Source organism: Carlito syrichta, unplaced genomic scaffold (genome assembly GCF_000164805.1).
Source record: "Carlito syrichta isolate Samal-C Ts95f unplaced genomic scaffold, Tarsius_syrichta-2.0.1 Scaffold315335, whole genome shotgun sequence".
NCBI lineage: Eukaryota > Metazoa > Chordata > Mammalia > Primates > Tarsiidae > Carlito > Carlito syrichta.
In genome coordinates this window covers 56496-83599 of record NW_007259431.1, presented here as the reverse complement: position 1 = coordinate 83599, position 27104 = coordinate 56496, and the positions used below count along the sequence as shown (strand labels likewise).

The 27104-nt window shown below is 36.8% G+C and overlaps 2 protein-coding genes across 2 annotated transcripts; one reads left to right on the top strand and one right to left on the bottom strand.

Moving 5' to 3' along the window:
- The first annotated feature begins 969 nt into the window (after positions 1-969).
- Positions 970-26314, top strand: LOC103275136 (ankyrin repeat domain-containing protein 45-like). Its single transcript, XM_021706180.1, is given in 6 exon segments — positions 970-1055; positions 1057-1277; positions 10480-10647; positions 22503-22597; positions 26128-26202; positions 26204-26314. Coding segments are annotated over 6 exon segments (747 nt in total). The 5' UTR covers positions 970-978.
- Positions 15911-17368, bottom strand: TEX50 (testis expressed 50). Its single transcript, XM_021706179.1, has 2 exons — positions 17045-17368; positions 15911-16123 (listed from the first exon to the last, which is right to left on the bottom strand). The coding sequence occupies exons 1-2, from the start codon at positions 17366-17368 to the stop codon at positions 15911-15913; spliced, it is 537 nt and encodes a 178-aa protein (XP_021561854.1).
- Positions 26315-27104: the final 790 nt, after the last annotated feature.

The following is a 27104-nucleotide window of genomic DNA, read 5'->3' as shown; positions in this document are numbered from 1 at the left end:
CCCATACAGGAACTCTTGTTTAGGCAGGTGGGTCTCTTAATCATTCTCTTTCAGTCTTTTGCTAGTAAATTTAGCTCACATTGATCACACTCTTCTCCCACTCCTATGAATTTACTATTTGTGTCACACATTTAGCATTTCAGTGGATGCTCAGGAACGGTGGTATATACTCATAGTAGGTATCCAATAAACTGTATTGACTGAATGGTAGAAATATTTTATCATTATTTTCAACTAGTTAAGTATTTTCATTCCATCTATATTGTCAGTTAACTGAGCAGATAAATAAATAAACAAAAAATACTGATTTTTTGAATAGACTTTTTTTCAGGAAAACTTTTTATTTGCATATTTTAAAAATTGTGCGTTCCAATAATTAAAATCATTTGAACAATAAATAGCACTCTAATTAAACTGCATTTTAAAGCCTGCAGGACACCTTGGGCCAGCTTGATTTACTCTAGATTTCACTGTCATCCCAAACCCACTTCTTCCTTCACTAGCATGCAAGCTCTTTTCCTTCCCTGCCAGCAAGCCAGGTAAAGGGCAGAGGCAGGGGAGGCCTTCATTGTCAGTAGTTCTTTGATGCGAAAAGGGGCAGCACAATCATTTAAACTTGATCCAACCTCTTTGCATCTTACAGTTAAATAGCTAAAGGAAGTAAAATAAGAAGGCAGTGCTTGTGGAATGCACAGTGCCTACTGGTGGCACTCGCCTCTTTACGATTTGCCTATTTGCTTCTCCTGCTCAATTGTTTCTTTGAAGGCAGTGGATTTTTCTCTTGCATTTCCTTCTTCAGTTTCGACTTACTAAATTTCTCGATCTCAACCATACCGGGTTTGTCAGACGTGGTTGTGGAGGGAGGGGAGAGAGGCTTTTGAGGAGGGGAATCTGGTCTGTGCAGTGGTCAACACTGAGTGAATAGATTTCTATGACTTTTTTTTTTTTTTTTTTTGGTCTTAGGTATTTTTGGAGTTAATGGAGTCAGAAGAACCCTCAAAGAGTTCAGAATTTTTCTCACAGCAAGAAGAAGTCCTAGAGCCAGAGGAAACAGGCACGTGAACCGCCTCTTACAACTGCCCTCACAGGGGATGTAAAATGTTTGCAGAAGGTTTTTGAGGATTCCAAGAATCATCATCATGAGCAGGCCATGTACCTACTCTTAGAAGATGTTATTGGGAGGAATTTTCTGTATGCAGCTTGCATGGCTGGGCAAAGTGATGTGATTAGCGCTTTGGCAAAATATGGTGTGAATTTGAATGAAAAGATTGCCAGAGGTATTTTTTTCTTTTTTCTCTCCTAAGTATTATTTATAACTATCTAAAGATGATGTGTAATATCAAGCTTGCATATATTTGATGTGTCTGCTTTACATTTTACATATATTATATGTGTATGCATATATATGAGTGTATATATGTTTATATATGTAAGTGTATCAATGTTGACATTTTAGAGCATAGTATTTTAGAACACAGACTTCACTATTTTGTTAGATGTGTGACTTGGCAAGTACCTGATCTTTTTGTGTCTGTGTTTCTTCATCTGCAAAGTGGGGATAATAATTATGTTTTCCTTAAAAAGTGTTACGAGGATTAAATAAGATAATATATATGCATTTCAAGTGCTTGGCACATAGTAGATTAATAAGCAGTAAATGTTCAATATTATTCTCTTTCCTTTGAAGATTTATTAGTTTTTAGCAGTCATTATCTAATTACCTTTTAAAATTTAATTTGTTTTTTTCAGGTTGCAAATATAATACATGGTCATGGTAGAAAATAAAACAATTATCTTCAGCAAATAAAATATATTCTCTTCATGTTCACATGGGACATTTAAGGAAATTGATCATATATTGGGTCATAAAGGAGGTCACAACAAATATCAAATAGTCTGTAGTATATAGTTTCTAGCTGGCGACCACAACAAAATTAAATTAGAGAATAGTAACAAAGAGATAACTGAAAGCCCTCTATAGTTTTGGAAACAAGAACACACTTTAAATTTTCTATTGGTCAAAGAAGATATAATGAAAATTAAGAAATGTTTAAATGACAACAGAGTCACTATATGTCAGAACCTGACAGATAAATCTAAAATTAAAATTCTAGTTTAATGCATATGTTAGAATACAAGAAACATTAAAAATTAGTAGGCAGTGCAATTGACTCAATAAATTATAAAAAGAACAACTGAGTAGAAGAAAGTGGAAGAAAAATAATGAAGTAATATAATGACATTGATCACAATATCAAAATTTGGTTCAGTGAAAAAGATAGGGTTAAAAAACCTTTGATAATATTAATCAGAAAGAGACAGAGTTCAAATAATATTTTGGAACTGAAAAAATGGAACATTAACGCAACATAATTAAGTTAAAAAATCATGAGAAACTATTATGAACAACTTAATGTGTTTGACAATATATTTTGAAATCTTGGATGAAATGAACAATTTCCAATTAAATATAAATTACTAAAATTGATTCAAGAAAAAAATAGAATTCTTGGCTAGATCACCAGTTATTAAATAAATTGAATAAGTTATAAAAATCTGCCTTCCTAACCCCTGGCTCCTCATCATATTCCATATTCAAATGTTTTTAAAGATAAAGACTGTTAAAAGTTTTAGGAGAAAAGGTAATCCCTAGTTTATAGAAATGTTCTGGAGAATATCTGGAGAGTTGGAAAGTTGTCCGAATTATTTTATGAGAGAGAGAAATTTTATAGTAAAATTGGATTAATGACAGTACTAGAAAGGAAATTTATAGGCTGATAAAAAAAATTTTTTTTGAGTTTGAGTCAGAGTCTTACTCTGTTGCCCAGGCTGAAGCGCAGCAGCATGCTCACGGTCACAGCAGCCTTGACCTGCTGGGCTCAGGTGATCTTTCTGCCTCAGCCTTCCAAGTAGGTGAACTACACATACACATCACTGTGTCCAGCTAATTTATTTATTTATTGTAGAGATGAAGTCTTGCCAAGTTGCCCAGGTTGGTCTTGAACTCCTGGGCAAAGGCATTCCTCTCTCCTCTGCCTCTCAAAGTGCTGGGGATTATAGGCATGAGCCACCATGCCCAGCAGACATATTTAATAACATAGATACAAGTATCCTAAATAAAATACTAACAAATTGAATCTAAGAATGTATATTAAAGAATTTTTTGGAGATTAGATTTTACATGTTCTCACCAAATAAATGAATAAATCTGTGAGATCCTTATGTTAATTAACTTGATTTAGCTATTCTGTAATGCAAAAATATTTCAGAACAACTTCTTGTGCATGATAAATCTATGCAATTTTAATTTCTCCATTATAAATAAATAATTTTCATCATATACACAAAAATTTATTGGACTAAGTTGGGTTTATCCCATGAATGAAAGTATGGTTTTAACATTACAAAAATATTAGTGTAATTAACTACAATAAAAGATTAAGCAAAACATGATCATGTCAATAGATGTAGACAAGTCACTTTAAAAAATGTAGCACTAATTCAAGATGAATGCTCTCAGGGAAATTGTAATAGAAGAAACTTCCCTTAAGGTTGTCTATCAAAAATCTGAAGCATACTTACCTAATATTGAATTTTCAGAAACATTATTTAAAATTAGAAACAAGGCCAGATGCAGCAGCTCACACCTGTAATCCCAGGACTTTGAGAGGCTGAGGAGGGAGGATTGCTTGAGCCCAGGAGTTCAGGGCCAGCTTGGACAACACAGGGAGACATCATATCTACAAAAAATAAAAACATCTAAAATTTAGCCTGGTGTGGTGGTGCTCGCTTGTAGTCCCAGCTACTTGGGAGGTTGAGGCAGAAGGATCACCTGAGCCCAGGAGGCCGAGGCGAGGCCGGTAAGCCATGATTGTGCCACTGCACTTCAGCCTGGGTGACAGAGACTCCAACTCAGAAAAAAAAAATGAAAAAACAGAAATAAGACTATAATATTCACTATCACTGCTTCCATTCATCCTTCTAATAGAAGTTCTAGAAAATGTAGCAAGACAAGAAGAATAAGAGAAATAGCACAGCACTATGCTATTACCAGCTTTTACCAGCTATGAAGAACTGATTGATAAACATTTTTAGGGGCTTTGAGAATTGGTTGACATGTTGTTGGTACTTGAAATTGTCCATACCAGGCTGGGCTCAGTGCCTCAGCCTATGATCCTAACACTTTGGGAGGCCGAGGTGAGTGGATTGTCTGAGCCCATGCGTTCGAGACCAGCCTGGGCAACTTGGCAAGACCTCATCTCTACGATAAATACAAAAAAAATTAGCTGGGCATGGTAGTGCATTCCTGTAGTTCCAGCTACTTGGAAGACTGAGGTGGAAGTATCGCTGGAGCCCAACTGGGGTGGCCATGAGTGTGCCACTGTACTCCAGTCTAGGCAATGGAGTGAGACTCCAACTCAAAAGAGGAGGGGGGAGGAAGGAAGGAACGAACCAACCAACAAACCAACTAACCAACCAAGGAACTATGGAACCATACTGGGCCACATATATTATGGTAATTGACTGATGGTAATTAGAGCTTTTCCCTCCAGAGGATGTTTTATACATTTACTAGCATACTAGTAGGTACAAGAATTAGAGTAGAAGAAGCAAAACTCTTGTTATCCATAGGCACATACACTTAAATTCAAGACAATCTACTAACAGTACTGATAGAGTTTAGCAAGAATATGAGCGTAAGGCCAATATCCCAAATCAGTGACTTTCTAGATATCATCAACAGTCAGATAATGTCATAAAAATAAATATCTTGTTAATAAAAAAAATGATACGGAGGCTGGACTCGGTGGCTCAGCCTATAATTCCAGCACTTTGGGAGGCCTAGGTGAGTGGATTGCCTGAGCCCGCGGGTCCGAGACCTGCCCGGGCAACTTGGTGAGACCTCATCTCTACAATAAATCAAAAAACTAGCCAGGTGTGGTAGCGTGCGCCTGTAGTTCCAGCTACTTGTAAGGCTGAAGCAGAAGGATTGCCTGAACCCAGCAGGTCAAGGCTACGGTGGCTGGGAGTGTGCCACTGCTCTCCAGTTTGGGTGACAAAGTTAGACTCCAACTCAGAAAAAAAGATACAGAAACTAATAATAAATCTGAAAAAAGAATTGAAAGACATTTATGGCAAAAAGTAGAAAACTTTACTGAAATGTATCAAAGAATATCCAAAGTGCGTGTGTGTTATATGTATATATATCTCAAATGGTGATATCTTAATGATGTCTCTCTTAATTTCTTCCAAATTCATTTATCAATCTAATTACTATCCCAGAAGATTGTTTAAAAGTGTGAAATAAGAAGCTGACCCTACATTTCAGAGGAAAATGGTAAACTGTTTAGTATATGATCCCAGAGAATGTTAGTTATTCATCTGGAAAAAAACAGGTAAAATTATATACCTACTTTGTACCACACATAAAAATCAGTTATAGGTACTTGTAAAATATGAATGTGAAGAGCAAAAGTTATAAACTTTCTGAAAAATAATTAGAGGAATATTGTTATTTCTTGAGATATCACAGGATTTCTTAAAACAAGCTATAAAGAACACAACCACTAAAGGGAAAGATACCATGAACAAAGTGACAAAATAAGCCACAAGACTGAAAGAAGATATTTGCAGAATCTCAGCTGACAAAGGATATATCTATGTAAAGATAGCCTACTAAGCAATGGCAGTAATTTAACCCAGCAGAAAAATGACAAAGGATAGGAACAAACAATTCATAGAGCGGTCCTCGGCTGGGCGCTATGGCTCGCGATTATAATCCCAGCACTTTGGGAGTTCAAGATGAGAGAATTGTCTGAACCCAAGGGTCCAGGACCAGCCTGAGCAACTTGGTGAGATCTTGTCTCTACAATACATTTTTTTTTTAATTTTAAAGATGTGGGGTACGATTCAGGGCTAGGTATACAAATGTTCAGGTACCCTTGTTGATGAGATGTGCCCCCCTTCCCCAGGCAGATTCCCACTACTGTCAATCCCACCTCCCCACCCACCCCCTGTACCCCCACAGTTTCACGCCGTCAATCCTTTTCTTATAGTATTACGATAGTTGTTCAAGGTCCGCTTGCGAGTGAGAACATGTAATACTCAGTTCTTTGTTTCTGTGAAAGATCACTCAGTATTATGGACTCTAAGTCTATCTAGGTTGCTGTGAGGTTCGTGATTTTGTTCTGTATGGCTGCGTAATATTACATCATGTATATGTACCACATTTAAAAAAAAATCCAGTCCTCTTTTGATGGGCTACATGGTTGGTTCCATGTTCTTGCTGTTGTCAACATGCTGCAATAAACATACATGTGCAGTATCTTTTTTACAGAGCGATGTGAGTTCTTCTGGGTATATTCCCAGTAGGATGATTGCAGGGTCGTATGGAAGGTCGATTTTTAGATCTCTTAGGAATCACCACACAGTTTTCCACAGAGGTTGTACTAGTTTACACTCCCATCAACAGTGTAGAAGTGTTCCCTTTTCCCTATATCCTCTCCAGCATCTGTTATTTTTTGAGTTATTGATGATGGCCATTCTGACTGGAGTTAGGTGGTATCTCAATGTCGTTTTAATTTGCATTTCTTTGATCACTTGTGAGGCTGAGCATTTTTTCTTGTATCTGTTGACTGCTCATATGTCTTCTTTTGAGAAGTGTCTGTTCATATCTTTTGCCTACTTTGTAATGGGGCTGTTTGTTTTTTTTCTTTTCGGCACGTTTGAGTTCCTTGGAGATCCTAGATGTTAGGTCTTTGTCAGACATATAGTTAGAAAATATTTTTTCCCAGTCTGTGGGCTGTTTCCCTGTTCTTTTGATGGTTTCTTTGGCTTTGCAGAAGCTTGTCAGTTTGATGAGATCCCACTTGTCTATCTTATCACTTATGGCATGGGCCCTTGGGGTTTTGATCAGGAATTGGTTGCCAGTTCCAATTTCCATAAGGATTCTTATAGTTTGAGGTTTTGCGTTTAGGTCTTTGATCCATTTAGTGTTGATCTTTGTGTATGGGGATAGGTAGGGGTCTTGTTTTAATCTTCTGCATGTGGTCAGCCAATTTTCTCTGCACCATTTACTGAACAGGTTCTCCTCTCCCCAGTGGTTGGTGGTGGAGGCTTTGTTAAAGATGAGTTGGTTGAGAAATTGAGATTTTGCTTCCAGAATCTCTATCCTGTTCCATTGGTTTGTATGCCTGTTCTTGAACCAATACCAGGCTGTTTTGATTATTGTAGCTTTATAATAAAGTTTAAAGTTTGGCAATGTGATACCTCCTGCTTTGTTTTTTTTTTGTTGTTTTTTTTTTTTTTGCTGAGGATTGTTTTGGAGATTCGTGGTTGTTTATGTTTCCATATGAATTCCTGTATTGTTTTCAGGTCTGAGAAAGATGCTACTGGTGATTTAATGGATATTTCATTAAAACTGTGGATTGCCTTGGGTAGGATGGACATCTTAACAATGTTGACTCTTCCAATCCATGAGCATGGAATATTTTTCCATTTGCTTGTTGAACTATTCTTTTATTAATCTCTTTTAATGGTTTTGAGTTAGAGTCTCACCCTGTCGCCCAGGCTGGAGTGCAGTGGCACACTCATAGCCACCGCAGCCTCAATCTACTGGGCTCAGGCAATTCTTCCACTTCTGCTTTCCAAGTAGCTGGAATGACAGGTGCGTGCCACCGCACCCAGCTAATTTTTTTATTTATTGTAGAGACAGATCTCACCAAGTTGCCCAGGGTGGTCTAGGACCCCTGGGTTCAGGCAGTTCTCTCACCTTGGCCTCCCAAAGTCCTGGGATTACAGTCTTGAGCCACCGTGCCCAGCTTGTATTTTTATATTTAAAGTGGGATTTTTTTGTAGGTAGTTTATAGTTGAATCTTACTCTTCTTTGCCATTTAATGTAGATGTTTGGGTCATTTATATTTAATGCAATATTATGCTTCATTTCAAAATGATTATGTTGTTATTTCTTTTCTATTTCTCCCACTTTTTCTTTGCTCCATTTCCCTTCTTTTTCCATGCTTTCTTTTGGGTTATTTTGTTATTCTATTTATCTCCTTTGTTAGTTTATTAGCTACAAATCTTTGATTTTTAGGTTGCTTTAGGGTTTATAATATACATTTTAATAGTTTACCTTGGCCAGGCGCAGTGACTCAGCCTGTAATCCTAGCATTCTGGGAGGCCGAGGCGAGAGGATTACCTGAGCCCAGGGATTTGAGACCAGCTTGGGCAACTTGGTGAAACCTCATCTCTACAATGTGCACCTGTACAAAAACTAGCCAGGTGTGGTGGCATGTGTCTGTAGTTCCAGCTACTTGGAAGGCTGAGGGGGAAGAATAACTTAAGCCCAGCAGGTTGAGGCTGTGGTGGCCATGAGCGTGCTACTGCACTCCAGCCTGGGTGACAAGAGTGAGACTCCAACTCCAAAAAAGCAAAACAAAACCCCCCCAAAAAACAGTTTACCTTCACATACAATATAAAAACTTTAATATAACATACTTCCATTCTCTACCTTAATGCTACTATTGTCTTATATTTTACTATTATTATTGGATATTAAATATCTGCATATTTAATAGAATATAAATTATAGATATACATATGTGTTTTTATGATCTTATATACTGCCAGGCTTTAACTATTTTATAGTATAAATTAACAATGAAAACTCTAATGTTTAGAACTCCTGATATGGTACATAGTATATCAGATTTAGCAAAATGTCTCTACAATTAAATTTTTTAAAAAATTAGTGGATGTGGTGATGCATGCCTGTAGTTCCAGCTACTTGGAAAGCTGAGGCAGACATATCAACTGAGTCCAGCAGGTCAAGACTGTGGTGGCCATGAGCATGCCACTGCACACCAGCCTGGGCAACAGAGTGAGAGTCTGACTTAAAAAAATAAAAATAGAAAATAAATAAAAGAGAAAAACTCTCATGTCCAATAAATATATGAAGCATCACTATTAAAATGCAAATTTAAACAATAAACTAATATGAATTACTCATCAGATTGGGAAAAATTTAAATATTTGACAACATTGAATACTGGTGAAGATGTGGGAAGTGGGAATTCATTCTGCTGGAGGAGTGTAAATTGGTAAATTCACTTTTGAGAACATTTGTATAAAGTTGCAAATGAACAGACACTTGATGACTGAGATTTTCATTTCTAGATATGTATCTTTGGGAAACTCTCACACTTGCTCACAAGGATATATTTGTACAAGGATGATTATTCAAGTATTGCTTATGACAGTGAATAATTGGAAACAACATAAATTAATAGGGGAGTAGGTAAATACATTATGATATGTTCACACAACAATATTATACAATAGTTAAAAGGAATGAATTTGGGTTTTCAAATGGGTAACACTAGAAAACATAATATTGAGACAAAAATCAAGTTGCAAAAGGATTATATAATAGATGGTTAAAAGCACGGATTTTAAAACCCTTCTACTAAATTGGCTACAAGACTTAGGCAAATTGTATAACCTTTTCATCTATAAAAATGGCATAATATCTAAAAACCATACTACATAAAGGAAAAAGAGTGCCCCAAATCAATATTTGACAGTATGTCCCTAACAGTATGAATGGGAGGTTTTATTGTGACTGATTGAAGTAAATATTGCCATTCTTTTAGTAGGTATTTTCCAGTAGAGGTTATAGGCATACAGTCTTTAAGAGTGTGATGTACACTAAAATAACCTATATCTTTCATTCTGATTTATGCCCACCATGAAATATTCTAATTCAGAGATGAGATTCCCAAGTTAAGTTTTACAGGTGCAATCTGGTTTTTTCTTGCTGCTTATAGTTTAAATGCTAGAGGAAGGAGATAAATTGATAGAAGGACTTGATAATTTGGGAAATTCTAAGTCTATCCACGTGGTAAAGCCATTAAAATTAAGAGATTCACTGCCTGAAAAGCATGCTCTAGGAAAAAGCAACAGCAAAAAACCCTACAAAAACTGAATGTGTTACTCTACCGCCCTTTGTTGACATGTTGGAAAGATCAGAGTAGACACAGAGATTAAGGACATACAAGTCCATCTCTTCAATCAAAACTGGGAGTCTCTAGAAAGCTTAAGAACTGTTTTTCTCAGCACAAGTGAAGTGCAATATAATTAGGTATGTCTGTGTATCCTTGTGGGTAAGTTCAATGATCTTTGATTTGATTTTTTTAAATTAGTCTGAAAACATTTTAAAGATGACTTTCGTGTTTATCACCTTTACAATTATGCTCATGGTAGTCTCCTTTATCATTATACCTCATTTATCTGTGAAATGAGGATTGTAACTTCTGATATTGTAGAAGTTTTATAAACGAAGTTTACGCTGTGTAAAGCTCTCAGAATAGCTTCTGGCCCATAGTGATTATTCAAAACTTGATAGCTATGATCTTCTATTACATAAAAGAGCCTGAAACAATATAGTCTATTTGGTCTGCCCATTTTCATTCTATGTGTTAGGGTATACACTCTTACACTGTGCTGCAGCCTGGGGTCGTTTGGAAACCTTAAAAGCACTGGTAGAACTGGATGTTGATATAGAAGCTTTGAACTTTCGGGAGGAAAGAGCTCGAGATGTTGCTGCTAGGTATTCCCAGACTGAGTGTGTTGAATTCCTGGACTGGGCAGGTATGGGAGATCCCAAGGTGTTACCAAACTGATGTGATGGAATTTTCTCCTGTGAGTTACAGGCAGTGTCACCTTTCATCAAGATGTTTTATCTGTAAACACAACTACTTTCACAGGTGGCAATAATATATGAAATCTGCCCTTTTTTCCTGTTTTGCTATTGGCCTTAAACATTGTACGAGGGGAACCTAAAATAATCTGAAATTTATTTAGACAAAATTGTGTGTTTCTTCTTACATGTTTAAACTTCAGTCACCTTCAAAGCACTCTCCGTTTGATGCAATTCACTTATTGAGATGCTTTTTCCACTGCTCAAAACAGTTTTTGAAGTTGTCCATTTTGATGCCTTTTAGGGCTTTGGCCATTTTTTGTTTCACCTCTTTCACGTCAGCAAAATGTTTCCCTCTGAGGACTTTTTTCATCAGGAAAACAAAACAAGTTGCTTGGGGTGAGATCAGGTGATTTTGGAGGGTGGGACACGGTGCAGGGGGAGGAGGATGGGGTGTCATGCCATTTTTGGTCAAAAATTGCTGAACATTCGTCTCAGTGTGAACAGGTTGTTTGTGTAAATCACCCATCATGAAACGGCCAAATACATTGAAAGAATCTCCAAAAAAAAATTCACTGAAGCCAAACGCAGACTCTTAGCAACACAGTAACTGGGACACTGATGCCGATGGGTTCCCAGAACACTTACCTAGTAGGGGAAGCCTGTAGTACAATGGGCCTGCCCTCCAAAAAATAAATTTTTTTGGTCCCCCTTCATACTTCATACGAACTGTACGTGTTGGAAGCTTAGTGACTTACCAACTTCTAACAATCACCAATAATTTTCAGTAAGAATTTATGTACAATATATGTTCAAGGCTATCTTCTAAGAGACCCAGCCAAAGTGAACCATTCCTTACATGTTTAAAAAACTATCATATTTGAACAAGATATTTGAGTCCTCAGAAAATGTTGTAATAATAATGTAGGAGTCATTTATTTTGATAAAGTTAATCTATGGTGTTAGTGGCCAGAATAGTAGTTACCCTTAAGACATAAGAAGACTTCTGGGATGTAATGTTCTTTTGCTTGATCTGATTGCTAGTTACATGTATGCTCATTTGTGAAAATTCATTGAGTTGTGCACATAATTTTTGCACTTTTCTGTATGTATGTTATACTTCAATACAAGGTTAAAAAAAACTTTGCTATTTTGCTAATATTTTGCTTACATCATTCCCATAGCCCCATAGAACATAGCTTAAAGAGGTTTCAGAAAGATATATCTATGTAACCATGTATGTGTTCACAAACACTGGTTAAAAAACTAGTACTTACGAAGTTCATGGCATTTATTTTGCGTGGTTATCTGCTTTCATGTTTCTAGCAAGGATTTATCAACTGCCCATTATGAGCATAGTATTGTAGGTACAATTGGTTGTTCCTGCCCTCTGGACAGTTGCTAAGTGGGGAACGGTAAGGTGTAGACACATTCAACAGTTATTTATCAGAAAGATTGTGATTCAGGGTTAAAATTGGCAGAGTGGGAAGTCCATGTCACAGGGTAGTTAGAGAACAGGAAGTCAGAGCACGTCAGACTTGAGCTGGACCTTGAAGAATGAGTTGGATTTGGAAACACAGTAGAAAGGGGAAAGGGCGTGAACAAAAATCATAGTGCTGTGAATGAAAGTGGCTTATCGGGGGACGGTGACAAGGTGAAACCTATGTGACCTTGGACAAGGCACTTAAATTATTTATACCTAGTTTCCTTTTCTGGAAAAGGGGGCCAATAATACTTCTTAGATCTTGGGGGTTGTTGTGAGAATTGAATGAGATGATGTAAAGCAGTTACAACGCCTGGCATGTGGTCAGCACTTAAAAAATGCTACTGCTCTTATTACAGTTGGTTTATCCCTTCAAATGTCAGGTTAAGGTGTTTTTATTTCACACTGGGAGCAACTGAAAGTTTTTATGTAGAAAAGAAAGAGGATGAAAGTGATAATTAGGAAGATTCAGCTGGAACTTGCTCATCTGTAAAATGAGAAGACTAGGAGAACTGATGGAAATAAGGAAAGAAAGGAAACATTTGGGGAGAAAGAGATAAGTTGTGCTTTGTAGATTATTTTTATTAATTATTAATTATTATATAATTGATTATTATGATTAGTTCACTTGTATGAAATGCTTTCTAGGAATAATCTTTCATATGTCAAGATCTTCAATTTTATTATTAGATCTGTAAGTAAAAGGAGAACACAAAAGCAAAGAATTCAATTAATTTCCCCATGAATAACAATTACAGATGAAATTTATACTCCATAGTTTAAAATTCATTTTTGAAAAATAAGCAATCCATGGTACTTAAACAAATCACAGTCTAGAGACAAATTTTACTATCACTTTTCTGAAAAGAAGTTGTTTGGGGCTTATGAATGTGAAGTCCTTGGTTTCTTTCCCCATAATATCTGTCTGTTTAATTTGGGTCCTTGGTTCTTGGATAAATTATACCTAATATGTCTTAGTGATGAAAAGAAAAGAAGACTATATAAAGTAAACTAGTGTTTCCAGATCAATGATTAAATTAGGATTGGAGCTTCATAGTAATGTAGTCCTGGGAAGGCAGAAATGTAAATTACTCAACATAAAATTTAACACTTTTAAATTCAGACTTTAATCTAGAGTATACATCACTTCCATTTCTCCTTCTAATGATTAAGAGTTACCTGAAGAGCCGGGCTTGGTGGCTCAGCCTGCAATCCCACGCCTTTGGGAGGCTGAGGTGAGTGGATTGCCTGAGTCTGCGGGTTCGAGATCCGCCTGGGCAGTGAGACCTCATCTCTACAATAAAATCACAAAATCAGCCGGGCGTGGTAGCACATGCCTGTAATTCCGGCTACTTGGAAGGCTGAGGCGGAAGGATCGCCAGAGCCTAGCAGGTCGAGGCTGCGGTGGCTGGGAGCGGCCACTGCACTCCAGTCTGGGGGACAGAGTGAGACTCCAACTCAAAAAAAAAAAAAAGAGTTACCTGAAGAAATTTAAGGGCTTGAAGTCTCCCTACCCTCATAGTCTCTACCATGTTACTGAAAATCCCATTATTAGAGATAAATTTCTTTGGGTTTTAGAGGTGAGGATATTTTTTTTTAATCTGCCAGGGTTCTCCATTAAAAGGGATATATATATATATATATATATATATATCTCCACTAAAAGGGATATATATACAGAGTATGCCAAAAATGTACATACACATTTTAAGAAAGGAAAAAACTGTAGTAAAATTATAATACTCAATATATACTGATAACAAAAGATGAATACAAGTCACATTTGACTTATGCAATTACAAGAGGTGCTCAGAGTGGTTACCATCAGTGTCCAGACACTTCTGATTATGGGGAGCTACTGCTTGAGTAATGTTATCAAAGCATCCACTTGTTTCGCTGTGCATGCCTTTTCAATTTCTTGCTGACGTACCACTAGTGTACCAATTTTCTGTAGCACACCACATCCTTTAAGGACACTCATGGCTAGAAGTCAAGGAATGCTGAGTCAAATACCACTTCAAAATGATCTTGCAATCCTCAAATGACAGCCATACTTCCACCATTTTCTTTGAGTGTGCTGCCTGTCACATGGTAATGCTAGCATTCATTTAATTAACACCATTTTTTAAGTGAATGTCATACTAGATGTTGCAACCATCATTCGATTCAAGTTTGGAAAGTAATACATACATAACATCTTTTAAAATGTGCATTTTTTTGGCACCCCTGGTATATATTCTCTTAGAGGGAGTTAGCTGACAGTTCAGAACTCTGAAGTCATGGAGAATTTATGGAAATGTGGGGCGAGGGGTTGAGCTGAGGAATGGAGGGAAAAAGGAGAGTCTGGAAAGTGGAACCAGAAGTAAACTCCTAATAATCTATAGTAGCCCAAGCACTATTCTTTTCCATTACTTTAAAAATTGTACAGTTACTTATTACTGTCTCAAGGATTATGTTCTAAAATTTTTTCCCCTTATAATGATGGCAGGTATGTTATAGATATGGAATGTTTTTCTGGGAGTTTTCAAAATGTTTTAAACAAATCTTCCATTCTAGTCTTAGGTCCATCTCCTAGTTTTTCTTTGGAAAATATGGAAACCATACTTTAAAACAATTGAAGTGTCTTATCAACAATGTCTGAAATGTAAAAAAAGTTGGTATGTAATTCACCATTTATTATACTGAAAATGTGAAAATTTATACTTTTAAAAATTAATCTGAGGTCAGGCGTGGTGGCTCAAGCCTGTAATCCCAGCATTTTGAGAGGCCAAGGTGAGAGGATTGCCTGAGCCCACAGATTTGAGAACGTCCTGGGCAACTTGGCAAGACCTCATCTCTACAATAAATCAAAAAATTTGCCAGGCATGGTAGCGCACACCTGTAGTTCCGGCTACTTGAAAGGCTGAGGCAGAAGAATCACTTGAGCTCAGCAGGTCGACACTGAGATGGCTGTGAGCATGCCATTGCACTCCAGTCTGGGTGGCGGAGTGAGACTCCAACTCAACAAAAAAACTAATCTGGGTGGGAGCAGTGGTTCACACCTGTAATCCTAGCAGGTGTGGAGTCAGAGGCAAGAGGATTACCTGAGCCCAGGGGTTCGAGACCAGCCTGGGCAGCTTGGCAAGATGTCTCTACAATAAATCAAAAAATTAGCCAGGCATAGTGGGGCACACCTGTGGTTCCAGCTACTTGGGATGGAATGATTGCCTGAGCCCAGCAGTTTGAGGCTACGGTGGCTGTGAGCGTGCCACTGCACTTCAGCCTGGGTGACAGGGTGAGACTTCGACTCAAAAAAAAAAATTAATCTGTTCCTTAATATTTCCATGCTATTCTAACAATCAGAGAGGAAAAATTAAAAATATTCTGGTGGTTATAATATTTGCTCAGGAAAATAAGGTCACAGATATTTTTTAAATCAAAGATTTATTGAAACACGAACCTGAGCTTCTATTCTAGAGATTGGTTAATCTAACAATTAAGAACAAAATATTTAAACATGTAGCAATCATAGTATACAATTATTTTCTCCAGTACTTTTGTAAGGATGATTTCTTTTTTAGTTGAATGGAAGTAATTTTTCAACTCAGACTACTTTTGAAAATTTCAGCAAAGATTCTGGCAACAAATTTACACAAGTTCGGAAGAACTATTTTTATCCTTACATGAGTCCTCCTGATATATTTGTTTTATAATTTCTGTATTTGACTGAGCTACATTTGCATATGCATATGTTAATATTCTCTGGCTCTTTCTCCTTCACTCTTCTTCCTCGTTAATTTTCGGTGTTTAGTTTTCTTAAAGGAAGGACTGTGGGACACCAGCTTCAGGTACTCAGACATCAGTGATGTTGTGGTCACCAGTCTGCAGAGTATTTGGTCAATGTCATAGCTGGATGGACTTTCTAGATGATGACCACTTTTATCTAAGGAGGCTTGTTTTTTCAGCTAAAAGAAAAAATAGTAATACAGATTTTATCTTACTATAGTCAAATTAAATTTGTATTCTAAATACATAAACTCTGTAAGAAACATCATGCATCAATTATTTATACAAAAGAAAGTTTACTATAGAAGAACGGCAGAAGTGCAGAAAAAATGTTCCATATAAGATCCATATAAGATCACTATATGGTATGCTCCATATAAGATCACCATGCTCCATATAAGATCACTATTACCATCAGCAATCAGTGCCTTCAATATTTAGAGCACTCTTCTTGGAGACATTATTTGAATATTAGCAAAATATTTTCCTTTATTCAAGCTCCTCAAGAAATAATACCATAAAATCACATTCATTTCAAAAATAAGACTACTTTTATAAAGTATCTAATTATTCTGAAAGTCAGTGAGTTTTTTTTTAAGTCAACAAGCTTTTAAGATTGCCTCTAACTATGGTGTTATCTATTGGCAAAGTGGGAAATTAGTTTAAAAGCTCGACTTCCCAGGAAGTTGTTTTAGCATTAGATATTAGTTTATAGTCCATTTAAAAAATGCATGCCAACTTTTCTACTTAGATTTCTTAGATCTGGAAGGGTTCTAAGAGATCTCTTGTTTCAAATCCTTCATTTTTGTGGAGAGGGCAGCTGAGAAAGAATATGAATTACTTAAGGCAACAGATAGATAACTTCATTTCCTATACATTTATTCCTATACATATGTATTTTGTAATTTGAAACAGAGGGGACTAGATGCTTTTAAGGATCTTCTAATTCAGTACACATTTGTTGAGTACCAGTATATGCAGGACGCAGAGCTAGATGCTGGGATGAATGGGGAGGAGGATGTTTACAAAGAGAAATAAAACATAGAATCTTGTTCTAAACTCAGATTTATAAACTATTACTGTTTGCATCACTAACTTACCTTTTTTGTGTGTTTCTTCCATTTCATCCATAGGTAATGCACAGATAATACAGATAGGATTAAAAAGAGGGCTTGTGCAAAAATATAAATGAGATGTAGACAACCCTGAAATATATCCATGCTAGCAAAGTTGCAGCATAGTTTGTTCAAAGGGTAAGGTAGACAGTGAGATGGTGAAGGCTTAGCTTTCAGACAGTATACTTCTTCTGGAAAAATCTCCCATCCAACCTTTGTCCAGAGAGTTCCATCACAAATGCAGAAGCTCTCCCTAAAGAAGCAGATAAACAGCAGAGGAAAAATTGAGGATAGTTCTTGATTAGACATCTTTCTCTTTCAACTCGGAAAAAATTTTATATTTAGAAAATTGGTTAAAGACAGCAGAAAATGCTCGGAATTATTCATTAATATGGCACTTCAGTAAAGGCATTTAGACAATCTTGCCAGTCAGCAAAAATATACCCAGCAAAGTATATACTGATGATCATTGTAACATCATCAGTCATAGTGACTCAGGGATGAGTTTAGTGACATCATGAAGAATCACAAAAGGTGAACCAATCAAAACATGTTATCTAACTAGCCTATCACCTTGGTTTTCTTAGAGATACTTTCTGTTGCTTTTTGCCAGAATAGTTTGAACTCCTTCAGTTTTCTTAAAAATAAGACTTTACTAATATTTGGCAGCTAATAAATTAAACTGTGGTCATATTAATAGCATTTCATAGAAACAATTTACTTGTATTTCCTCCAACTCTTCTTCTGAAGTAGCAGTTTTATATCTACTTAAAAAATAGCACACCACTTTGCACACCCTAGCATCTGCTTCAGTTTTTTTGTTCTGAAATGCCTTTTCCTTTCCTTCAAATAATTCAAATATTGAGTACCTGTCTCTTTAAACATAAGTTCCTGTGATGGTGATGGTGCTATTAGGTAGTGGGTAAGGAAGGTGACCTTATATATGATCGAAAGATGGAACATAGACTCTGCTTTAAGGAGTTTATAATCTAGAGATAAAAGCAAAAACCAAAATAATAATAAAAATTACAAGATGGGGCAACCCCTTCGGGTCCCCTCCACTGTGGGAGGTTTTCTCAATAAATCCTGCTTTCTCAAAAAAAATTACATGTTAGAGTGAAATGAGAACTAAATACAATTATAAACACGTAACAACTGAGAGAACAATGAGTTCTGCCTGGCTGAATTAGGAAGTTTCATATAAGAAGTATATGTGAGTGGACTTGAGGAGTGAGTAGAATTTTGGTAAGTGGCAGTGCAGAGAGGGCATCTCAGATTGAGGAAACAACATAAATTTTGTGTGAATATTCATACAACATATTTGCGTGCCAACTGTGTGCTAAATACTGTTACAGAAGCTGAGAATACATACATAACTCAGCACTAAACAGAATTGTTACCTTCAAGGAGCTTACTTTCTGGTAGGGAAAAATTGTATCTCTCTAAATCCGTATGTCTATATCTGTGGAGTGCTGTGGAGAAAATAGAGTGGTAAGGGGGTGTAGGAAGTTGCCTGCGTGTGTGTGTGTGTGTGTGTGTGTGTGTGTGTGTGTGTGTGTGTGTGTGTGTGTGTTGTTTTATAGTGGGAAGTTAGGAAAGGGCTTTTTGATAAGGTGATGCTTGAGCAGGTAACAAAGGAAGCGAAGGAGGGAACCATATTGATATCTGGGGCCTAGGAAGCAAGAAGTGAATAATAGACACTCTGAATAAATGTTGGAGGGGATGACACTGTAACGATTGCTTGTGACTAGGCATGTCTTGGAGGTTCCTGTATTTTAGGTAATAGGGAGTCAAAGAGGTTTGAGAAGAGTATATTGAGTGCTTTATTGTGTTGCAGGCACTGTGCCAAGATATTTGCATGCATTATACTATACATACTATACGCCATATACTATATTTTATTATGTTGTGGGTTATACTACATACTATAGTATACAGTGTATACTATATACTATAATCCTCACAACATCCCTATGAGGATGTATTGTAACACTTCAGTTTTATAGATGAAACCAAGGTTAGCGTGTTGAAGGTATGGTGGCATTAAGGGAATGCTGCAATAAGCTCCTTCCTTCACTAAATCACCCAAAATAAATATGTGCTGTCATCAGTAAAAACAATGAGCTTGTTTTATGTAGGTGTCGTTTCATGACAAGTTCTTTAGTCTCCTTTTTCATCTGATTTCTTCCCTAAACTTCACTCTGTATTGAAATTCTAGAACCACCATTGACTCCAGTTCACCCAACTAGTGGAACCAAAACCTAAATCTTGGAATCCAGTTTGGGATGTATTTCTGTTTGCAACATGAATAACAGATATAAAGCTGTGAAGAGCTGGAGGCAAGAAGACTAGTTAGCTGATCCAATCATGACTACCATTCCAGGGTCTGCATTAGACTGTGGAAGGTGCTTGAATTACATCTACTTTACAGATAGGCAATGAGGCTTAAAGAGATTACTAAGTGCTATAGATGACACAACTGAACTTTAGAGTGATTTCATCAAGTCTCACAAGTATTCCTATTTGGAGTTTCATGATATTATGCATACCAACTATAGTAGGCCAGATAACAGCTCCAAAGATATTGAGATAAAAATCGCTGGAAATGTTGGATGTTATATGGTGAAAGGGACTTTACAGATATGATTTTGAGATGGAGAGATTATCATTTATTATCCAAATGGGACCTAAATGTAAAAGGGAAGTAGAGAGATTCTTGGTACAGGGATGGAGAAGGTGATGTGATGACGGAAGCAGACTGGGATGATGTGCTTTGAAATCATAAAGATGGGGCCATAAGCCAAGGAACACTAGAAGATGAAAAAGGCAAGGAACAGATTCTTTCCTCAGAATCTCCAGAAGGAATCAACCTTGGCAACACCTTGACTTTCGTTCAGTGAAACTGATTTAGGATTTCTGGCCTCCAGAACATAAAACAATAAATTATTGTTGTTAAAGCCTCCAATTTTGTGGTGATTTGGAACTAACCCGATTTTGGTACCAGGAAATGGGGTGCTGTTGTCACAAACACCTAGAAATGTGGAAGTGGCAGTGAAATTGGATAATTGAGGCTGGAAGAATTTTTATGTTGCCTGACAGATTTAGATTGTTTTCAACAGTCTGTTGGTAGAATTATGGACATTAACGCACTGCTGTTGAGAGCTCAGCAGGAAATAAGGAGCACAGTTGAGAAAGCCTCTGTTGTTCTGAAGAATATGGAAGTTACTTTAAACAGAATACTGGTGAGAGTGTTAATGTGCTCTACTGCTGGTGGCTCAGAAAGGAGGAGGAGCACATTATAGGAAGCTGGAGATACGGCACAGAGACAGCTCAGCTGAACTGTGTCCTGCCATTATGTGGAAGGCCGAACACCTTAGCTAAAGAGATTTCTAAGCAAAGCATTGAAAGCAAGACCTGGTTTCTTTTTGCTGCTTATAGTAAAATGTGAGAGGAGAGAGATGAATAGAGGGAAGAACTGTTACGCAATAAAGGACAGGACTTGATGATTTGGGAAATTCTCAGCCTCTCCAGACTGTAAAAGGTGCTAACATTAAGATATTAACTGTCAAGAAAGTAAGCTCTGGAGAGAAAGTCAAGGATGTGGCACTGCAGCCTTTTGCCTTGGTGAAGAGATTAGGTTAAGTTAGATTAGATTTATGGATCTCCTGAGCCATCTCAGCAGAAGTCAGGAACAGGAATGAGAGTATTCACAAGGGACCTATGAAGGAGCCTTTCACCTAATGGAGTGCGTCTCTGTGACATGCAGGGAGATTCACAAGGCTTCTGAGAATGTTATGCTAGTAGAAACACCAGTGTGGACAAAGGGTCAGAGAGAGGACAAAATGAACAGACTAGTAAAATAATTTAGCTACAAACACATTATATTTTTCATGAAAAAGGAAGAATGATTCGGAGAGGGAACCTCAGGCCCAGAGGTAAGACCTCAGGACCAGAGTCTTGTGCCACAGAGGGTTATTCCCAGGCCTTGAAATCTTAGTGGAATTTGCCCTACTGGATTTCAAAATTGCTTGAGACTGGTGACTCCTCTCTTCCCTCCATATTCTCCCTTTTGAATGACAATGCCTTTAACTAGTATTCCATGCCTGTCCCACTCATGTATTTTGGAAGAAGATAACTTGATTTCTAGTTTCAGAAGTCCATAGAGAGAGGAGAATTTTGCTGCATGATGGATCATACACAGAGTGTCACTCATACCTTGTTTAGCTGATTTAGATTATGAGATTTGAGACTTTTGAGTTGATGATATTTAGGTGGGAATTTGAACATGAATTGATATTGTAATGGGTTCAGACTTTTAGGAAATTTGGAATGGGGTGAATATATTTTGCACGTGCGTTAGATGTGAATTTTAGGGAATGGAACAGAGAGCTGATTGTGGTGTGCTGAATAATGGCTGTCAAAGATACTCAGATCCTAATTCCTCTATCAATGTTACTTCATGACAGAAGGGACTTTGCAGATCCTTACATGAGTTGGGAGATTATCCTGGTGGGATCTAAACATAATCACAGTGTCCTTGTAGGTAGAAGGCAGAGGTATATTTGACACAGAAGAGGAGAAGGTGATTTGATGATGAACACAGAGACTGGAGTAATGTATTTGAAAATGGAGGAAGGGGGCCACAAACCAAGTAATACTAGAAACTGAAGCCACTAAAAATTGAAAAAAGATAAGGAACAGATTCTCCCCTAAAATCCTCCAGAAGGAATCAAACTGCCAGTACCTCAACTTTAGTTCAGTGAAACCAGTTTCAGACTTCTGACCTCTTGGATACATATGTAAGAGGATACATATGTATTGTTTTAAGCCAGAACATTTGTGGCAGTGTGATATAGCAGCTAAAGGAAACCAATACATCAACCTTTAACTTCATTTGGGACTAATTTACAGTTTACAATGTTTAGTTGTCCCATCTGGAAATATGGTAAGCCCTTCCATTTATTTGAGTATTTCATTTCTCACAGCAAGCTGTTATAATTTTATTTAAATAGATTTTCAAATTTTTATGATAACATTACTGTGGGTCCTATAGTGAATGGGATTATTTTAAACAACGTTGTTGTTGTTTTTTAATTAGGACATCTGTTTTTGAAATTTATTTGGAAGACCCAAAAATAAATGCTTTTTGTTGTTACTTTCTTTTAATAGAATATGGCCTCTTTGGAATCAGGGGTCATGTTTTATATTTCATTTGTTCTTCAAAAACTTTAGTTTCTAGAACATTTCTAGAAACATATTGAGTACCCCAAGTGCTGTGCTGGTTGAGTGTTATCTTTCTGAAATTCAATGAAAACAACCATAATAAATCCCCCACACACCATCTTGATAAAGCTCCGAATATGATATGCTGCATTATAAATAGGTGAGTATATTTTTGGGGTCTTTGTCTTATCATATTTTGTTTTACTGTCCATTCTTTCAGATGTAAGGTTGACTCTGAAAAAATATATTGCCAAGGTTTCTTTAGCCATTACTGATATAGAAAAGGGATCAGGGAAGCTTCTTAAGGAAGACAAGGTACTGTATTGTGATTATTGCTTGTTCTGAAGTCTTTTGAGAATTTTGTCTTACATTTTAATTTCTATACTGTTGTTCTAGAAGTAGATGGTAATCCTTACTGTTCTTTCGTCCCTCCTTTCTTTCCTTCCTCCCTCCTTCCTTTTCTTTCTCCCCGCTTCCTTCCTTTCTTCATAAACTACTGATAGAAGATAGACTGATCAAAAAGTTAAATAGTTTTTAAAAGTGACATAGAAATGTACTAAGTATCATATCCAGCAACATGGATGAATCTTAGAAATGTAGTACTCGGTGAAAAACAAACACCAAAGACTGCACCGATTTTTATAAAGCTCAAAAGCAAGCAAAACCAAACTGTTTTTGGGAGGGGATGCCTACATATCTGGGTAAAAATATTTAAAAAGCAAAGCAGAGGGATAAGTACAGATTGTAATTTTCTCTTAAGACAGGCAGAAGATGGGATGAAGAGGGACAGAGAAGTTACATTAATAGTATTGGTTGTGTTCTGGTTCTGTTGAGTAGTGGGGTCTGCTGTATCCACTTCATTACTTTCCTTCAAAGTTTAGACATATATTTTTATTTTATGTATTTTATTAATATGTATGGAGGGGACTCAAAAACCCAGAATTTATTTATTTAAAAATTGTATATTTATTCTTACATGTTTAAACTTCAGTCACCTTCGAAATACTCTCCCATTTGATGCAATACACCTAATTGAGATGATTTTTCCCCCTCATCAATTTTGATGCCTTTTAGTGCTTCTGCCATTTTTTGTTTCACCTCTTCCACATCAGCAAAATATTTCCCTTTGAGGACTTTTTTCATCCAGAGAAGCAGAAAAAGTTGCTCAGGGCAAGATCAGGTGAATAGAAAGAGTGGGGAATGGGAATCATGCCATTTTTGGTCAAAAATTGCTGAACACTCAGCACGGTGTGGGCAGGTATGCTCATAAATCACCCATCATAAAATGGGCAAATGCATTGCAAGAAACTCCAAAAACAACAAAAATCACTGAAGTCAAACACAGCCTCTTAAAACAGTGGTAGCTGGTACGCTGATACTGATGAATTCCTAGGACACTTATCTAGTGGGGAAGCCTGTACTACAGGGGCCCGCCCTCCAAAAACCAATTCTGTTTTTTGAAGATCTCCCTCCCCGTATATGTACAAATACATTACATATTTTTTATTGTATCGAATTTTCCAGAATAGGAAAAAAGATACACAGATATTAAGATAGCTGGTTATAAAACCAGGTTGCCATATATCTGAGTCCTATATCTAAGTACTGCCTGTAGACTGGTAGTATTGCTTTGGATGGACATTTAAAAATATGCTTAAGGCCAGTGCAGTGGCTCACACCTATAATCCCAGTACTTTGGGAGGCCAAGATGAGAGGATTGCCTGAGCCCATGGGTTCGAGACCAGCCTGGACAACTTAGCAAGACCTCATCTCTACAATAAATCAAAAAATTAGCCAGGTGGGATGGCGCATGCCTGTGATCCCAACTACTTGGAAGGCTGAGGTGGAAGAATTGCCTGAGCCCAGTAGGTCCAGGCTGTGGTGGCCATGAATGTGCCACTGCACTCCAGGCTGGGCAACAGAGTGAGACTCTGACTCAAAAAAAAAAAAAAAATGCTCACGATTTCAAGATAAGCCTGGGCAGCACAGTGAGATCTCATATCTACAAAAAAATTTTTTTTCAAATGCTCAAGGAATCAGAAATGTGGTTTGGTTTTAAATTGTTTCGTGCATTTTTTTGTGTGCAGGATACTCTGTACATTTTCTGTGACTTATAATTCAGATGAAGAAGAATTAGGTATTACTGAAAGATTAAAACATCACCAAGTCCATGAACTTGATAAGCGACACATTACACATGTGTCTTGTAAAACACTCCATATCTTGTGAAAAAAATTACAGGCAAAATTTTATTAGAATAACTATCAGAGCTATTAGATCTGCAAAACAAAATTTTCGTGGTGCAAAGAAACAGCACTTTGTCAAACTAGTTACTAGAAAAGTTTTCAGTTTCAATTTTTAAAAATTTGGTTATTTGAACTAGAAAATATTATGTACACATAGTTGTAATTAGAAAAAATGAAAATGTCCTATGCAAACTTAATGGTTTTCCCTTCTCTGTCTGCAGTCTTATTACCCTGTGGTTCTGATAACAATTTTTAGTTAATTGTACCATTTTTTCCTTCACTTATGTAAACATATGTATGCACACATACAATAGAAATTTTATGATTTTGTTTTTATAAAAATGGGATTATACTATGTATTATTTTTTAGTTTACTTTTTCTCCCTCTTCCCCTCTTAATAATATATTATAAACACCTTTCCAAGTCCACTTCCTTCTGCATACTTCTGCATAGACTACTGCTTATTATTTCATAGTAAGGACAAGACACACCATACATTTATTTATTTCTCTTTATTGTAATCAACTACAGTACAACAAACATCTTAAATTAGACATCAGAAGTTTGTTGCATGCGTGCAATGAGATGGTTTTACGATGCAAACTGAGAGGTTTTCGGTCAGGTGGACTTTTCTTCCTCTTCCTATGAACCATTTAGAGGGAATAAATTGTCAGCATTGTCTTTTGAATTGTGTGCAGCTTGTACCAATAAGCTATTCTGTTTCAACCTTTGCAAACACTTCTTTTTGTCACAGGGCTTGATGAAAATAAAGAATTGGGGAGAAAGTATAGACAGGTGCAAGGCTTCATGGCTCTTTTTATTTTATTTTTAAAACTATTTTATTTTAAATATGTGGGGTACAATTCAGGGTTAGGTATACAAATGTTCGTTACGCAGGTACCCTTGTTGATGAGGTGTGCCCCTACCCCAGGCAGTTTCCCACTACTGCCAGTCCTACCCTGACCCTCCCCTGGCAGTTACCCTTCATGATTCTTGATGGTGAGTTTTGTTATATTCACATTCCATTTATGATAGAGCTGCACTGTCCAATATAGTAACCACCAGCTACATGTGGCTATTCAAATTTGAGTAAAATTAGGGCCAGGAGCGGTGACTCAAGCCTGTAACCACTTTGGGAGGCTGAGGTGTGCGGATTGCCTGAGTCCAATGGTTCAAGAACAGCCTGGGCAACTTGGCGACACCTCATCACTACAATTAAAAAAAAAAAAAGTTAGCCAGGCATGGTAGTGTGCACCTGTAGTTTCGGCTACTTGAAAGGCTGAGGCGGAAGAATTATTTGAGCCCAGCAGGTTGACACTGGGGTGGCCGTGAGCATGCCACTGCATTGCAGTCTGGGCGATAAAGTGAGACTCCAACTCAAATAAATAAAATTTAAAACTCAGTTTCTCAGTAACCCTAGCAGCCATATTTCTTATAGTCAATGGCCATATATTTCTAATGGCTACTTTATTAGGCAATGCAGGTATAGAATTTTTCTGTTATCATAGAAAGTTCTATTGTTAGTGCCAATTTAGAGATACTGTAGAGTTTTATTTTTTAGTAAATACATAGAAAGTATTCTCTACTTCTGTCCCTAGAATACCATCCTCAATGTGTGCCGTGCAAAAAATGAGTGGGTGGAAATCCATTCAGAAGCTTCCATTAATGAACTTTTTTGAACAGAGACAACAATTAGAAGATATTGTGACTCCTATCCTTACAAAATGGCTACACTATGTAAGTTTTGGACAAAATGATTTGAATGTTAGAAAAGTTGAAAATTAAGTTCAATGTTGTTATTTCTGAGATATTCTGATTTTAACAATCTTTGTTAGTCATTAACCTTGTTACAAGCACTAATTCATAATATAGCTCCCTAGTTTAATTTTTAGTTTCAGCCAGGCAAGGTGGCTCAAGCATGTAATCTCAGCACTTTGAGAGGCTGAGGCGAGAAGGTTGCCTGAGACCAGGGATTTGAGACCAGCCTGGACAACTTGGTGAGCCCTCGTCCCTACAATAAGTTAATTATTAGTTTCAATATTAGTAATAACTTATAATAACTGAATTGTTTCTCTAGGGAATGTCTAATACTAATCTTAATATCACATCATCAGTCATTACATTTTATGTAATTCTGTGCCTTTGGCTTTGATTTTGACCAAGGATTCTTATCTAGAAAGGCATGTCCTGGGAGATAAAGTGGTGGATATTTTAAAAGCATTTTCAATATTATAATTTTATATTTGAAGAAAAATCTCCTGTGGGAATACCATCCTGAGAGCAAGGAAAGTACATATACCAGAATTCTGGTAGCGGGCATATGTAAGAATTTTTTTAAATAATAGCTTTATTGAGATACAATTTTCATGCCATAAAATTCACTATTTTATTTTATCTTATTTATTTTATTATTGTGATATTGGCTTTATTGTGGTAGTCTGGAACTGAGCTTACAATATCTCAAAGGTATGCTTGTATTGTAAAAATAGTCTTTCACATTAATAAGGGTACCTGACTTCAAAACAGGCAAAGTGGGGACAAAAGGGAGGCCCAAACCCTACCTGTGTGATGATCA

Coding starts and splice junctions, on each gene's coding strand:
- TEX50 (XM_021706179.1), bottom strand. CDS start 17,368: ATGTCTAATCAAGAACTATCCTCAATTTTTCCTCTGCTGTTTATCTGC. Junction 16,124..17,044: donor GGAAGAAACACACAAAAAAG/GTAAGTTAGTGA, acceptor TTTTTCTTTTAG/CTGAAAAAACAAGCCTCCTT.